Source organism: Clytia hemisphaerica, unplaced genomic scaffold (genome assembly GCF_902728285.1).
Source record: "Clytia hemisphaerica strain Z4C2 unplaced genomic scaffold, Clytia hemisphaerica genome assembly, whole genome shotgun sequence".
NCBI lineage: Eukaryota > Metazoa > Cnidaria > Hydrozoa > Leptothecata > Clytiidae > Clytia > Clytia hemisphaerica.
This window is the reverse complement of record NW_027104119.1, coordinates 103,541-119,620: the sequence shown is the minus strand read 5'-3', so window position 1 is coordinate 119,620 and position 16,080 is coordinate 103,541. Positions and strand designations below refer to the sequence as shown.

Below are 16,080 nucleotides of genomic sequence, written 5' to 3'. Positions count from 1 at the left end.
TTCGATTTTTAGCGGTAAAACTATAATCTTTTCTATCTCCGAATGGAGTCTGCTAATTTAAGCAACTATCTGTATTTCGTACGTTGACTGTTGACTTTCAACATATTGTTTTACGCCGGTTTGCCCGAGATCTGCCTATCGTTAGAAGATTTTCATTTGGGAAAGGAGGGTATTGAATTTGACGTTAAGAGAGGGTGCTCTCAGTTGGATAATGGTGATATCTTTTGTCTTTGCTGGCATGGTCTTGAGAAAGTGTCTCCATTCTACATTGTAAAGGGAATGTCACCCTGCTTGTATATTCATTCTAATTATCCAAGCCCACATACCTTCAACCTATAAATAATTTCTTTGTGCTCTTACACTAACCAGAAGACAAAAGCAGTATTGGTATCGAAAATAGAGTGTTGTAATTAGAAATATGAAAGCTATGATGTCTTTTCATTGTGGTAGACAAAGCGTTGAGCCCCCTAGTAGACTTACACAATACTTTCTCTGCGTGTTATCAGATTTATTAAATTGCAAAACAGTTGATGTGTCTCCTTTTCTTGCTACGGGGTACCTTTTCTTCTTATGCATCTCTCTTTTTTGATTCAATCAACTGTTTACGTGTGTATGAAACAGATATAGAAGCGTAACCGAAAGAGAAAATTGCTCATCAAAACCCCTGACCAAGTCATTCGAAAATGTGTTTATCACCCCCTTATCTATAACGCAGAATCAATTTTGGAGCCTACATCTTTCGTCAAAAAGCTATTTTCTCAAACAAATGAAAATCTTTCCCGGAAAAGCTCGGAATGAACAATTGATCCGTATTTCAAATGAAATTTTTGAATTTTCATTCCCTGAGATCCTTCCACAATATATCAATCTTGATACGAAGTTTGGCACAACTCTCATTTGTCGGTAACACTGTCAATGAACTTGGAATTTCTAATGTGGAATGATATGATATAGTGTAAGAATGTGGAAATTGAAATTGGAGTAGGACAGCTTAATAAGGAATCAATCGAGTAATGAGAACTGATGTTATTACAAAATACTTTCATTCTTAAATTTTAAATTGGATTATCTTTTCCATTGAGTTGATAGAAGAATCGAGTAGACATCCACCTTTGTGAAGCTTTTCACAGCTCTATACGTCTCTGCATGCTGTGCTTTTTACTATATGTTGTTAAGGTCGATTCATTAATTACCCCTACCATTAACTTTTCTTATTAGACGAATGTTCCCACAAAAACTTATGACAAGCTCACCTTTTTAATAAAGGATTGTTTCCAACGACACAAAATATACGTGCTAATACTTGTACAAAACCTTTTGTCATTTCGATCGAAACCCCTGTCGACCCTTAAAAATTGCATACTTCAATTTTTTAAATTTTTCAAGCGAATTATGCCACTTAGTGAGACCCCTTACCACTGAAACTTTCCTCGAACTTCCATTATTCAAACATTTTAATACTCCGATGCCTTAAACTTAAATTGGCTTAAAAATTTATTTGGACATTTTTTCAAATCTACTAGATATGGAAACGATGTCTTTCACAAGATCCTTCAACCTTTCATAACAAGTTCTGTTTTTTAGAAATAATATAGGTTGCTAAACAGGACCTATCATTAAAATTGCCCCAACTTTTATGTAGAAATCGTTGTTTAACTTTGCCGGATAGCCGTTCTCTAATTAACTGTAGAATTAGGAATAATAAAGGAGAGTTTACCAAGATTGAGAATAAAGGGAAAAACAATCAGACTAGAAAATAAACAAAAGCATGTATTTGTTTTTATTTGTTCGGTCTTTTGAATTAAAATTGTCTGTGTATACAATAGAATGAGTTCTTTTTTCAATATGTAACTATTATCATCATGTTATAAACCCACTAGCATTATACACATTTTATGTACAACATTACAAATAAATTGCTATTAAAAGCTGACAGTCGTCAAGACAGCAGCCACCTAGAATTATTTCCCTAGCTACATTAAAATTGTTTCCTTAAAAAGAAATATCGAATGAAAGTATATATGAGAAAAATAAGGACGAGAAAAAAATACAACTTAAAAAAATAAATGTAAAATAAAACGATGCTCTTAGAAGAAAAATAAATGTCATGAGTATATATGTACACGAAAGAAAATAAAAGATCTCATTAAAAACCTGTAAAAATCGAAAACTAAAAACTTGGTGATTTCAGGGTTAACTTAATAATTGGTCATCAATTCCCAAAATAAAAAAAAATTGGATAAAAGTATTTAAAAATATGGTTCAAATAATACGTAAAAATAAAACAAGTATTTTTAGTTTGTTTCTAGGGAAAATAGTTCAAGACGTTGTTTTTGTTTATTTATGAAAATGTATCAAGTTTGAATCTCTTTCTTTGTTCTTCGAAGAAAGAAAACAAATCTTCTTCTTTTCATAATGTTCCTGTTGCATTCCAACTCCATCCGGTAGACGGGCGTTCCATTCTCAATTACACAATTATCTGATGTTAGTTTTTTACATTTTCTATAAAAACTTTAAAAGTTTCATCCTTCGAGTAATTAAAATTCGGAACTAGATACCTCTGTCAGTAAAATACCGACCGACTGCTCGACCAGTAATACGAAGAATAATCGAAGAGCAAAAACCCGCTTGAGTGCGGCATTCTTTTCCCAGGATTATCCAAGTCTCCAACCCATATGATGGTTGATTCTGATTGCCGTTTGTGCGTCTGTGTCAAGAGAATGGTCCCCCATATTTTAGTTTTGTATTCTCGTTTTTAGTTTTGAGTTGTCAAAGACGACTCCTGAATGTTTATATGTTTGATCCACCGGCTGTCATTCCGTATTGCGGAGTGCCACCACTGCCGCTCCATTGAAAAGTGTTCGGTAAATTGAGATCTGTTTTCGTTGTGTTTTCGTGAGGTGAAAAGGACATACTAGGTACAGTGTTCGATGTAGTGGTGCTTGGTGCGCATGAGTTGTAGTCATGGTTACCACCGGGTGGACTGTAGTATTGTGTGGAGAAATATTGTTGACGTGGTGAAGTGGAGTAAGACGAAGGGTAGTCGGTGTAAGGCGAAACTGAGTTATAACCGTTCGTTGATTGTCTATAAAAAGAATCGTCTACTACCTGTGACGTACCGTATGTTGGGCTGTGCTCTGTTGCAGGTGGTGGGTATTTCCATAACGGGTTTTGATATTGATATGGTGGTAAGAAACTGCTTGGTCCTGATTTGAATGAACGAACCAAATCGTCTTGTAAAAATTTATCACGTTGTAAGAATTTGGTGTGATCGAAGTGTCGTCCTGGGCTTTCTCGTGACCGACGAAATTTGGCACGTCTGTTTTTGAACCAGACCTGTAAGCAAACGAAATCGAAAATTTTAGAAATAATGAAGGTAACGATTCCAAATTCTATATCCTTCTATATTAATCAGAAAATCAATAATAAACCCTATGTTAACGGTTGCGCTAGACCAATCATATGGCAATACATTTACTCAATCTGTTTGTAGTTTGTAGTAGTTTGTAGTATTATTCAAGTCATAAACATTCATTACTAAACAAATCAATTGGAATTTACCTGTACTCGAGCTTCAGCCAGACTGATTTTTTTGGCAACTTCTTCTCTCATGAAAACATCAGGGTACATTGTTTTGCCAAAGAGATCTTCTAATACATCGAGTTGTGCTTTAGTGAAGGTAGTTCGTTCACGACGTCTCTTGGGTGGTGCTGAAAGGACAACCATCTTGAATTAAATACACTGTCAAGAGTATGTCTTTACAAAATCACTGACTACCCGTCACTGAATAGTGCTCATTAACCACAGTAAGGTGTTGTGTATTTAAGTAAAGAATTTAACCCCTACTTATTTCTTTGTCAGTTCGAAAACACATACAATTTCCTGTATTTTTGTATGCTTTAATAATGCCGCCCTCTTGTTGTATGCTTTTGTTTGTTGTCATCAATAGTTTTTGATTGGTAATTAGGTAATTATTCTTGTATTCGGCGCTCTATATATTTCAATTAGATTTTTCCTTTCTTCGTTATCTCTCTCCGTCCTTCTAGATGTCTTTTCTTTCCTACCTAACCTATCTTATCTCCTCTGATTGTGCTTTCGATCTTCTATTCAGCAATTTATGATTTGTTTATTGACCCTGATGTTGATGACCGATTAAAATTTGATGTTATGAAGAAAAACCTACGCGATTACAAAATGAAAGTTCTTCAATTTCAAAATTGGTGCAGTACTACCAACAAGAAATCTTCAATATTTTTCTTTTTAAAGGTCATTATTTTTGACAACGTTCTAATGACTTAAGGATAATTAAATGACCATTAATCAAGAGACCGTTAGAAATATTACACTTTGTGCTCGTTTTGATTTATGATATTGATAGTGTGGTGTGGAGGTACTTTAAAAAGCATCAATGACTTGCGCCTCTCATTTTCTATAATTGGAGTAAAAACTGTTGATGTATTTTCCACTCTGATTTTTGCCAGGACTTTTTGGAAATGCACGTTTAGTTTTGTCCATTGACGATGAATTTCTTCTTAATTTCTTTTAAAGTGTGATTTTGGAATGGGATCAATACCCAATTAACAGGATTAATTTTGTTAAAAGTAGAAAAAAGATTTTTATTGACTGTTTCTGTTGATAACATGTCAAGATTAAGGAAAGTTGGTGTGAGGCAGGCAGCGAGGACGAGAAAATCTTCTTAATCTCCATGTTATAATCTGAAAGAATTATCCCAAATCCTCGTAGATCTAGCATGCTAATCACTTCACATTGAAAAAGGTCAGCATCGATACAGTGCAGTAATAATCCCTCTTAATGCTAACTCATTTGTTTTTTTGTATATATATTGCCACTCTGTTTATTTTTTGACAGGTTCAATTCAAACTTCATACCTCTAAGCTATTCAATTTCTTGAGATCGAACAAAAAAAACGTCACAGGCACAGCTTCCGGCCTTGAGGAAGGGTAAAAGAAAGTACAATATTGTAATAAATATGATGCGCTAAATCTTTAAAGATGTGTGAACAATTTTTTAATGTTTTGATAAAAGAAAAAATGGCTTTAGAAAAACATTAAAAATGGATATAATAAAATCTCGTTTTTACCCTTCCTGTCTTTCGCTTTAGCATTGAAATTGGGGTACTGAGGATATTTTGTAACAATGCTTTCTTGTGCCAAGTAATTTGATACATCTCAATTTGTCGATCAAGAGTAATAAATCATAAGTGATTCATTCATATCTATTTGCCGTCCCATAGATAAGCAATCATTATGGTCTTAAAAGAGCTTAGATTGAGGAGGGCCGGAGGGCCTCTTCCTCTATCTGCTAAGCCTCAGGTCATTTTTTGATGAAGCCCTTTGAAAAAAAACGTTACATAAGAGAACAAAAGACTTTGCACGAGCCACTGTTTACTCGATGGTTTTTGCGGTTAATCACTTGCTTGTGTAAACAACTATACACTGTGCTAACATTCAGAATGCCTTTCGTCGTTTGTTATCTGTAAACTTATTTAAATATTATATAAAGATAAAAAAGGGTCCTAAGCTTTGGAGGTTAATTTTGGTCCTTAGTCTATTCCTTCATAATAGGCGCATATGAACTTTTGATGTTGTTGTTGTTAGTTCGAAACGTCTTAAAGTAACGGAGAGAAGAGAAAGACGAACTGTGTGTACGCAAAAAGTCATCCAATGTTGTTTTAAATGACGCTCTCTTTTTATTACTGGACTGTTTATCCGAAGGGACTTAGTACAGCGAGCGACAGGTTGTGTCAGGCGCCTCACATCGGCGGGAAACCAATGACATAAATATTTCTCATTCTCTGCTACTAAATCAGTCTTTTGTTTTTGTTTTTAATTAAGAAATGATCGAGAAGAGTGATATAGAACGTCGAGTGAAAAGCGAGTGCATTTATCGGCCCCTGTTTCATGAATTTGACAAGATTAACGCAAATGACGTATTTTATATATCAATTCATTTTTAAAAGATTTTGTTAGTTTCCTGACCCTCTTCCTCTTCCCTTTATTTAGTCCATAAAATGGTTAGTTTTAATGAAAGCTTCGATGATCCTCTAACCAATTAAGAGATTGATAATAAGATAAGGATAGTGTCTTATGAATGTAATGTAACTTAGTCTTTGGACATGATCTTCATTAAAACATCGAGACTTTCTATGCACATTGCTCCAAAAGGTTAATGACAACTTAGTTGGGCCTTTCTACATGCTGTAGCTTTAGAATGTTATAGATATGTTAACTTTGAACAAAAAGTAACTTACTTCCAGGTTTCATGTTTTGACTGTCGATAGGGCTTTCAACCGATCGTTCAGGCATTGTCATTCCTCCGTACACCGAACACGTGCCTCCTCCTCTATGTTGTTCAAATAAGTGGTCGTTGCCGTGTAACAAACCAATGGTGGTAGCTTGTTGATGTGCGCTGATCGAATGTGTTGATGAAAGATCTGTGCTCGCTCGTGCCGGAACGTCTAAACAACATAACGATGTTAGAATATTATTAATTTGAAACAATACACAATACGATTCAAATATTTCTCTGAATTTTAGTTTGGGCGGTGGTGATTTTTTCGTATGATTTTCGCTTGCACTGAAATCATTCCGAAATTAAAAGAAATTCTTAACAATATTTTTGCGACTTTTACGTAACAATGAAGCGATGAAATGTGTTTTGTAAAAAGTAAAATGTCATCGATACTTCTCGCTCACTTTTGTCCCTCGAAAACATTTTTTCTGTCTAAATAAGAAATGTATCATAGAAAGAAGTGGTTTTCACACGTTTTTAGAAGGTAGTTTAACCATCAATGATCAAATGAAACGTTTCAATAGATGCAATAAGAACAACTTCAATTACACTAGATTTGTACTTTGGTTTTTTTTCTCAGAAAATATTATAGGTCAGAATTTTTTATCAATCATGTCTCTATGCGTAAAAATGTGAAAATCTTCTTGCAGACTATCGAATCCGGAACCATATTACAAATACTCATTAATGACCCTCTAAGCAAATTAAATATCCTAAAGGCTTTATAATTTAAAACTCGATTTAATGTGGATAATAAAAACAGATTGTTACAGAAAAAGTTTTTAAAGCTTAAACAGTGTTGTCGCCTACTTTTGTATTGAAAGTAAACTTCTAAAGTCTGTTCAGCTGACTTACAGTAGTACCAATTTGTTAAAAGATAAAAGAGATTTTGCAAGCTTACTTTTCCGTAAAGGCGGATACTTCTGCATAGTAAGGTGATTAAGAAGTCTTTATAACTTTTCAAAACAACAACCGGTAATTTGCTCACCTTTCTAAATAAGCCCCTTTCATTCGACCAATAAAAAAAACTGCAACATATAAGCCAAAAAGAAAACTATTTCCAACTCATTACAATACCTTTAGTTTGTTCGAAACAAGCCTTTTAAGAAGATGCAAGCAATAAAGAGAACCCTATTACTAGAAGGACCCTTTCGTCCCGAAAAAGAGAAAGATTACGAAAATAATATTGACTTACCAAAAAACTAAATAATGCTAATGATTTTCTTTTGTTTGCCAATAAGACTTGGTTTTTACAGTAGTACTCAAGATGCAACAAGATGCAGTTTTTGACAATTTAGCTCACGTGCTCGAATGCAGTCGTAGTGCGATAAATAATGTGTATTCTTAAAAAAACGCTGGTGTTTCCCGAGAGTGTTATCTGTATAAACTGAGTGTGTTCGGATCATAAGCAACCAATTTAAACGGTTTTCCATTTAAAACAAAAGCCGAGCCGCTTGAGAAAAAAAAGAGATCTCTCCTACTGAGTGAGCTTTTAATAGAGGAACAATAAAAGCTCTTCTACGCGGAGGGATTAAAATATCCCATATCCACTGACTCGCTCTTTTTGTTGGATTTTTAAAAGGGGAACAAAGGTGTATGGGTAATAATTTTAGCTACATTCCTATTGTTTTAATTTTGTATGCCTTAAGATGAATAAGATGACAGTGAAATAAAAGAAAAAGTTTTAAAAGAACAATTAAAAAGGTTTTAAAACACTTGATGCCATAATATGAACAATTAAAATTGTAATAGCTAATTAAGACGAAATACATTGTTATCGTTTTCTTCAAACTTTTAATTATTTATTTCTGTTTCTTTTTTATATGCTATTGTTTTAAGAAATTAATACCTTTTCCTATTACTCTTAATTGTTTAATAACTTTAACTTGTTTAATAACAATAACTAAAGACAATAGCTTAATAAAATGCCGTGTCAATTATCCTTTTTGTTTTGTTCGCCGTGAACTTTTCGATCGAAGTGAATTCGCTGGTATTTTTGAACGACCTGGCGCTTTGACAGGATGAAGAACTGATGAAAAGGAAAGTGAGGGATTACGAAATCGGCACCGCCATTCACTCTGTCATGCAATCCATATATGCCTCTTGCGCCGAAAGGAAAGTCTCAATTAAATGTTTGACATTTCTGCTCTTTTGGTGGCACCCCTCACATGCTGATATAGTATGAATCGTGAAGTTCAAAAAGGGCTTCCTTCTTTTGTATGAAAAGAACTGGGCTGAAATTTCTAAAAAAAATAAGAACCAACAATCATGGTCGAAATAGAATGAGAATTCCGGTTATTTTCACGTTTTTCAAGATTTAAAGTTCTGGCGAGAAAGTCGATTTGGGGCTATCTCTTTAACTTAATCGAATATTTCAATTTGGGAGGGGTTGGCAGACTTCCAGGCTATATTCTGAGCCTTATTGGACTATTTTTGAACTTTTGGATCCTCAGGTCTTAAGTCTAGCGTTAAAACTCAGAGTTAAAACTCTACCTTTCAAACCTACTTTAGAGCACTTACAAATCGATTGTGGTTTCAAAACTTCCCGGTGGATTTCCCTTTTTTCTCAAATATTACGACCATGATTGAAGGTTTAAGGGCTCTGACCATAGTCAGAAAATAGATTTTAGTATCTGAACATAAAAGTAATGTTTTAGATTCTTTAACAATTTTAATAAAGAATTGCCTTTATAAAATGCTTCTTAATCAAACCCCACAAGAGTAATTAAGAACTTAATTGCAAAAATGACGTTATGAACTTTAAAAAGACGTTAATAATATGTTGCATCACCTTCTTTTATAAAAAGTGCTAAGTTTTAATAGGTAATTAACCTTTTTGTTTCGAACTTTTTTCAAACTTTGCTCAAAGAATTGAACTATCTTAAATTTTGCGGAAAATTTTTCTAAAAAGATGTGTCAAAAGTTATGACTGTTTTTTGAAGGAAAATCCAGATGAAAAATTGATGAAAAACCACTATTTTGAAGATTTCGAGACAAAGAAGCATTTACAAAAATTTTCCGCAAAAATTTTTATTGTTCGGTAAAAGATACACCATCTACTGGGAAAAATTTTTCAAAATGTTTTTTCTTCGCCGAAACTAAGCTCTTCAAAGTTGAAATACTCTTCCTCGCAAAAGTCTTCATTTTCTCCTTCATCAAATTTTTTCAATGCAATTTTTGAATTTTCAGATTCAGGAATAGTTTGTCTAACAGAAAATGTATAACATGCCATAGTTTTGTTGGTTACATCAGTCAGAAAACACATTTTAAACACGGCAATTATGAAAAATTCACTATGGTCAGAGCCCTTAAGAATAATCAAGCCTTGAGGAAACTAGTACGAATGACAAATGCTAACTATAAATAACTTCAAATTCCAATGATTTGTCGCTTAAGGTTTCGCAGAAATGGATGTAAGGGTTTTCTGCGTAGCCACGTTTTGAGTAGAAAAATGTAAAAGGACTAAAATTCGATGACAGTAACACTGTATGGATGTATGGGTTGTTGTAATTTAGCTTCTTGAAAATTTGGGAGTGGTCGTGACTGAACTACCATATTTAAGCTTTCCGAAGAATAGGCGAGAGGCATGATGTTTTTGTAAATAACGCGTGAGGATTTTAAGTCGTTTAATAATCCGTTGGTATCAACCAACAGGAAACAAGAAGAGGATATTTATGCCTTATCTCTCGCCCTTTGTTTCATTGTTGTGTGGAAAGCTCGGCTTGTTGAATTTCGAATGATCAAAAGTTATTCTTCGGAAGTGAGTTGCTATTTTCCCCTACCTTGAGTGCGATAAACGAAGAAGAAAATTGTAGAGAGTAAGGATTAAGATTTGTTTTTGTTATCTTTCCGTGAAAATGAAGCAAAACATCAATAAATAACCTGACCATTTATTTTGTACTATGCTCTGATTATATCAACATGTACTATTATTTGTATTTCAACGAAATAAGCTGCTGATTATCCCTCTGTTTCTTTCTTTTTTGGTTAGCACTCCTAACGATCTTATTGTATTAGCACGTCTTAATCACCTTGCTCGGCAAATCTGCTACACTTTATATTTTGCTTTCAAAATCCCTAGGTGTTAAATTTTGGGATTTGGAACATCTTAAAACTCTTTCAAAGTCTGATATGCATTGATTAAGGAGAAAGATCTCTCAATAAACTATTAAGTAAAGCATTTAGAAAGGTTGAGTGTGGTTTATTTAAAGTAAGTCAAAGAACGATGATTGTGAAGAAATTTTTTCCAATAAAAGGTGCAAGGTTAAGCATGTTTTGTGCAAGACCAATTAAAAATGCAATTTGATAATTTCTTCACCAGTCTACTGAAAGGTCGAAAGAATTTCCAAACAAAACTGTCACGTGATTGTGGAGCTCATTCATTCGTGAGGAAGCGCGTGAAACGACCGGTGCTTTCCTGGGAATGTGGCTGCAGTGACGCCCTTCTCTGAAGTTTTCCTTCTTGAAATCGTGTCTTCAAAATTTCTTCAATTTGTCACCCCTGGTGCCTGCCTGCTGCCTCCATATTGAAATTCGAAAAGTTTCACCAAAATATGAAAATTAAATTCCAACGATCTTTTTACAACATTAAATCACGCAAAATAGGCACGTTTATACTTTTTAGAGATTGTTTTCGTGTCAGCCGTATTTTCACACCCCCACTAAGATATTGAATTTAATTAATACAAATTTTTTTACATGTTAATTTTTGCATGTCTTTACTATTTTTCCGATGATCTTTCTTTACCTATACCAGTAATGATTTAACTTAATGATTTTAAATATAGTTTAAAATTGTAATCATCAACCAAACTAAATCAAAGAAAATTAATTAATTCTGAGACTTTAATTTGTGGACCTAATCATTTTGTATATAGTCTGAACATTATTTTAGGGTACAGTATAAGTTATTATTTGCTTTAACGAATTACGGATAATCAAGGATTTCCATGAAATATTTTCCAGAATTCATAGTCAGAAAATCTACTTTAAAATTAAAAAATGCTTAAACCTGATGGGGCTATTAACAGTTAAAAACCAAATTCCTTGAAATTGATGATGAGTCAAATGACCATCAAATAAACTGAATTTTAGAGTATTAGACACATGGTGAAATTTGATTGGTTCTTCAACCTTTTTTCCGACGCTTTTTCTCATTAGGAAAGGTAAAAAATAGAAGAAGGTAGAAGATTAAAAGAATTGCGAAAAAATAACCAATTTTATTGCGTTGATACTTAAGGTATGAGATATCAGTCCTTCAATAGCTTTTATTTCAAAGTTGCTTTTCGTCAGGAAATAAGCTTCAGTAAATATGGTTTTGGTGAAAAACCTCATTTTTCCCATATGCTATTTTCCTTTTCTTCTCTTTTGAACCCTTGTGTGTTTGTCTCTCGATGTTACTTTAACTTATTTTTTTAACATCGTTTACTGTAGATTAAATTTGGTCTACTTATTTAATGTGTCATCTCGCTCTTTCTTCCTTGCCCTCCCTGTTCCAATTTTTGAACCCTAACCGTTGAAATTGTGTTTTATCATTGTGTTTCCTCTTCTTTACACAAAATAATGTCAACCACAAGACAAAACCCCCAATATTTTATCGAGCCCTATTTTTTCTGAGCATATGCCATGGGAAGTTTTACTCTGATAAATCTATTGTCTGTTATCAGTTTCAAATGAAAAATCAAAACATTTCCTTTAAAATTTCATTATCGTGTAGAATCGATACGTTTTATCCTTCCTATGTATACAAAACTTGGGAGACGTCATGTGGACGCTTTCTAAATGTAGGAAAGCTCGAGTCTAGGCTCTGTACTTTAAAGCTGTTTAAAGGCTGAAAACAAAACAAAATTTGCTTTGGAAAAAGAAAAATTATCACACAATCTGCGGCGAATTAGCTCGTATTGGAATGTATCTCATTCCATCTATTGAATATTTTATCCACATTTAATTTGAGATATCTCTAAAATTTAAAGTTACAATAAAAGGTCGCGCTGACCCCTTAAACTCGCTCGCACACGTTATACATGTCGTTAGACGTAGACATACAGATAGTCGCTGTTGAAAGATCTCTTCAATGCCCTTTGAACCTTAAAGGTTTGCAAAATGTCCAGCAAATCTCCATTCTGCAATTAACCTTACGAAGAAAACTCCTTGATACGGATTAGAAAAAAACACAGTCTTCAAATTGCACAAAAAACATTGCTAATCTCTGCTAAAGAGGATTTTTGGCTGTGCCATATAAGCCATAGAGAGGCTATTTTTATCATTTTCCCATGGCCTTTTTATTTCCCTCTTCTTTTACTCGTGACCTCTTGCAGAAAGCAGGAAATAAAACCAAACCACGCAACAGTTGTAAGGCTTTCGACCTCAGGGCTTCCTCGTTTGATTTTAGTTAATTCTCTGACCAACCATTCTTGTTTGTTTGTTTGTTAGTTTATTTTTGTTTGGGCCATTAGGTCTTCGCAAAGAGAAAAGGGATGTGACATCAAAAAATGTTGTTTCTTTCTATCTCTTTACAAGATCCAAATATCACATTATAAACATTCAAAATGTCAGTGATGAAACATTCTTTATTGAAACAACTTTGGAGTTGAAAGATTTTAAAGAGAAGCCGAGTGGAGGACGATGAGAGAGAGAGAAGGGGCGCTATGATGTGAAGAGATGAAGGTTTGGAGACGAAGGGATCAGCCAACTAACGGCACCAATAATATTTTGTTTTCTTTACACTCCTCAAAACGACGACCTTCACTATTTCGATTATCTTTCAAAAGGATCCACCGACAGGATCTCAAATCATTTGTCTCTTCAGGACTTCAGAGATAGGATAGTTGTTTTACTTCGTGATTTTTCATTTTGTTCTCAAAAAATTATTTCTTTTTAACTTCAAAATGAAAATTTTTGATAATCTTTGCTGGTCTATTTTTATTGTGTAAAAAATTTTCCCTTTGAAAAGATTTTGTTTTTAGTTTCAGAGATTTAAATTTATTTTATATCCCTCTTCGTTTTCTCTGAGTATGTTTTTCGAAAAAGTGCTTCAAGTTATCTTGAAATGGCGCATTATTTTTGTGAAAGGCTTAGCGCGATTTTTGTGTGTCAAGTACAATTAGTCGGGCTTTATTGAGTGTTTAACGCCAAGCGGAAGAACTCCAAATCCTACCTTATTAAATTCAAATTAAGTCATTATGGAGCTTCATTGTTTATGTTAACCAAAAGGAACTAAAAGATTTATTGTTGTTTCACTAAACCCCTTTCGCATCTTTAGATACAAACTGACAAATCTTTCTTATCTTTATTTTTCGATCTACATCAATTAATATGTTTTCGTACATGATGCATTCCTCAAAACTCCTGCTCATTCTTTTACAAATCCTTATTGATTTCTTTTTCCTATTGTTGAAGAGGTATGAGAAAGCTAATTGGATTTACAATAAAGGTAAACATCACCTCGCTACATGCCAATGTGACCAATGCAGGCTTTATATTTTGTTTGCTTACTAAAGTCAAAAGTATTTAAAACCTTCTTTAGACTTCCTGCAGTGTTAATTGGTTGACTCTGCGTAGTTGTATGGATAAAGACAGCTAATTAACGAAATAATTACCCTCCCTCCATCCATTTTTCTTTTTACAAACACTAAAACTTAATTAGGGCACGAAATTTCTATTATATTATTGTGCTCCTAATATGAAAAGTCCTTGCTTCAGTCCTTTCTTTATTCCCCAAACTCATGGAGACAATCTAAACAACACTGTCTGGTTGTCCCTGGCGATGCTGCGTTAATCAGGCAGCCTGCAGCGATCTTTAAATTAGATTCGAGTAAATATTCTTTTTTCTCGCATTTCATTAATGAGATTTGTTTAATTTCTTTTGAAAGAGCACCTTTTTGATTCGTCTTAATGTTCAATCCATCAAAAATCAATATAAAATTGATTAATACAGCTTTTGGGGGATCTTAGAGGTAATGCTAAAAGAAGGGTTGATTCAAAGTCTTCAAATAGTGCACTTGATATCTTTCGAATTAGAATTAGGCGATTTAACTGTACTCTATCCATTGTGAAAAGTGTCTACTTTGATTGACTTGTGTTTTGTTTTCATTGAAAATAATCTGACGCTAAACTACTTTTAATTTACACCTATCATATCCACTTACCAATGTTAAGACCCGTCTTTGCATTGCATTTACATTCGTATTTTCTGAAAGCTATAAAGAGGGGAATTCCAACAAACATCAGTAATGACTACATATTTTAGATGTTGACCTTTCCACTTTTGGATGGAGAACTAGTTAATTGACTTGAAAAAATATGAATGTAAAAGGTCTGTCAACCTTGCTGTGAAAAAACAGTGGGGTTTCTTTTCGACTCCACACTATCGGAAAGCTTTCACTGCCCTCTCTGCCCTTTTTATGAGTGTTTGACACTTTCAAGATGACTGATAACTTTTTTTTTTTTGAAAGGTTAACCCTTTAAGTGCCAAAGATGTCGAGTATATTGGACATAGGCTATGAGAGTGAAGCCCTTCTGTAATGACCAGCTTGAGTTAGAAATCGTCATTCTTGGTGTAACTCATTTGAATTGGATTGTGCTTTACGGTCAAGCAAATAAAAAATCGAAAGTGAGTAGTCTTTCAAGCGAGATTTTAAGCCGAAGAGTCTAAAAAAGCAAAAATTTGACAAAAATCCACTTTTTTGAGATTTTGACCTCTTTTGACCATTTTTGGTCAACGAGTGATCCAAGAACCTCCGAATTTTGCCCATTTTACTTTATTCTGTCCTCTAGCGAATTGATTTGAAGTTTTACTACTGAGCACCTTTCTGCCATTTAGTCAGGCCCATGCAGTGGACTGCTTTAATTCCCCTAACCAACCCCGAAGGCGCCCAAAAGAAAGAGGAGACTCTAAGCTATCCAACGAGCTTCTAACTTCTTCCAGATCCGGGGATATAAGCCTTTAAAGTTTAAGCTAGTGATTTTTTTTTATTTAGAAAAAAGGACCGTAGCACTTAAAGGGTTAATATTAACCCATCAATGGGCAATCGATCAATCTTATGAGGCCCATGGTCGTATTGGGCAAAATAAGAAATCACGAAATGAATTCAATTAGAGGAAGGAAAAATCAAGAAAATAATTTTTTCTCGAGACGAAAATAATTTTTGTTCTTTCTGCAATCCAATTAATGTGTTGATTCGGTTCATCATCCGACTTAAATTTGTTTGTTGCTGATTCTTTCTTTGTGAACTCGCAAACTCGCTAATTGATTCCATTATAGTCGATATTCTACTTCCGTCAAAATGAAGGAAAATATTTTCGATTTTTATAACTCGTCACTCGAACTTTAGGTAAAGAGCTTTCAATTATTACTTGTAGCAAGGAAAGTCCATAGTTTGCATCTACACTTTCTATAAGAAAACTATTAATTCTCCAGAGGGGGACTGGGTCGGAGAATGTCAGGTATTTGCAGACCGGACCTCCGAACCGACCCTTAGAGATATGAAACCAGCGAAAAAGTTACTCTTAGAGAGGTCAATTTGAATAATATTAGCCTTCAACTTTAATTTTTTCTTGGCTCAGGCCAAAGTTCAAAGCTTCTTGATGATTTAAAAAGTAAGGGACACCCTGTCCAAAGATTTTGTCACTTTTTTAGAATAATGTTGTCCATGGCAACATTGATATCCGGCTTTCAGGTGGCCACTGTAGCTGTTACCCCTTTTTTTGATTTAGCAACATTTTGTGATTTGACCGTTGAACTTTCATTGGTCTCTAAATGTAGTTAGT

The 16,080-nt window shown here is 34.0% G+C and overlaps 2 protein-coding genes across 2 annotated transcripts in view; one reads left to right on the top strand and one right to left on the bottom strand.

Annotated features, from left to right (window-relative positions):
- Positions 1–16,080, top strand: part of LOC136813505 (TGF-beta receptor type-1-like) — a 60,575-nt gene that overhangs the window by 12,002 nt on the left and 32,493 nt on the right. The window lies entirely within an intron of this gene.
- Positions 1,774–7,726, bottom strand: LOC136813506 (homeobox protein OTX2-like). The gene is made up of 4 exons (XM_067070021.1): positions 7,508–7,726; positions 6,272–6,478; positions 3,562–3,710; positions 1,774–3,336 (listed from the first exon to the last, which is right to left on the bottom strand). The coding sequence occupies exons 2-4, from the start codon at positions 6,330–6,332 to the stop codon at positions 2,791–2,793; spliced, it is 756 nt and encodes a 251-aa protein (XP_066926122.1). The 5' UTR covers positions 6,333–6,478; positions 7,508–7,726; the 3' UTR covers positions 1,774–2,790.

Bases quoted from the DNA above. Each gene is read 5' to 3' on its own strand.
- LOC136813506 (XM_067070021.1), bottom strand. From the start codon at position 6,332: ATGACAATGCCTGAACGATCGGTTGAAAGCCCTATCGACAGTCAAAAC. The intron at 3,711-6,271 runs GTAAGTTACTTT...TTGTCCTTTCAG, and splicing joins TCAAAACATGAAACCTGGAA to CACCACCCAAGAGACGTCGT. The intron at 3,337-3,561 runs GTAAATTCCAAT...GTTTGCTTACAG, and splicing joins TGGCTGAAGCTCGAGTACAG to GTCTGGTTCAAAAACAGACG.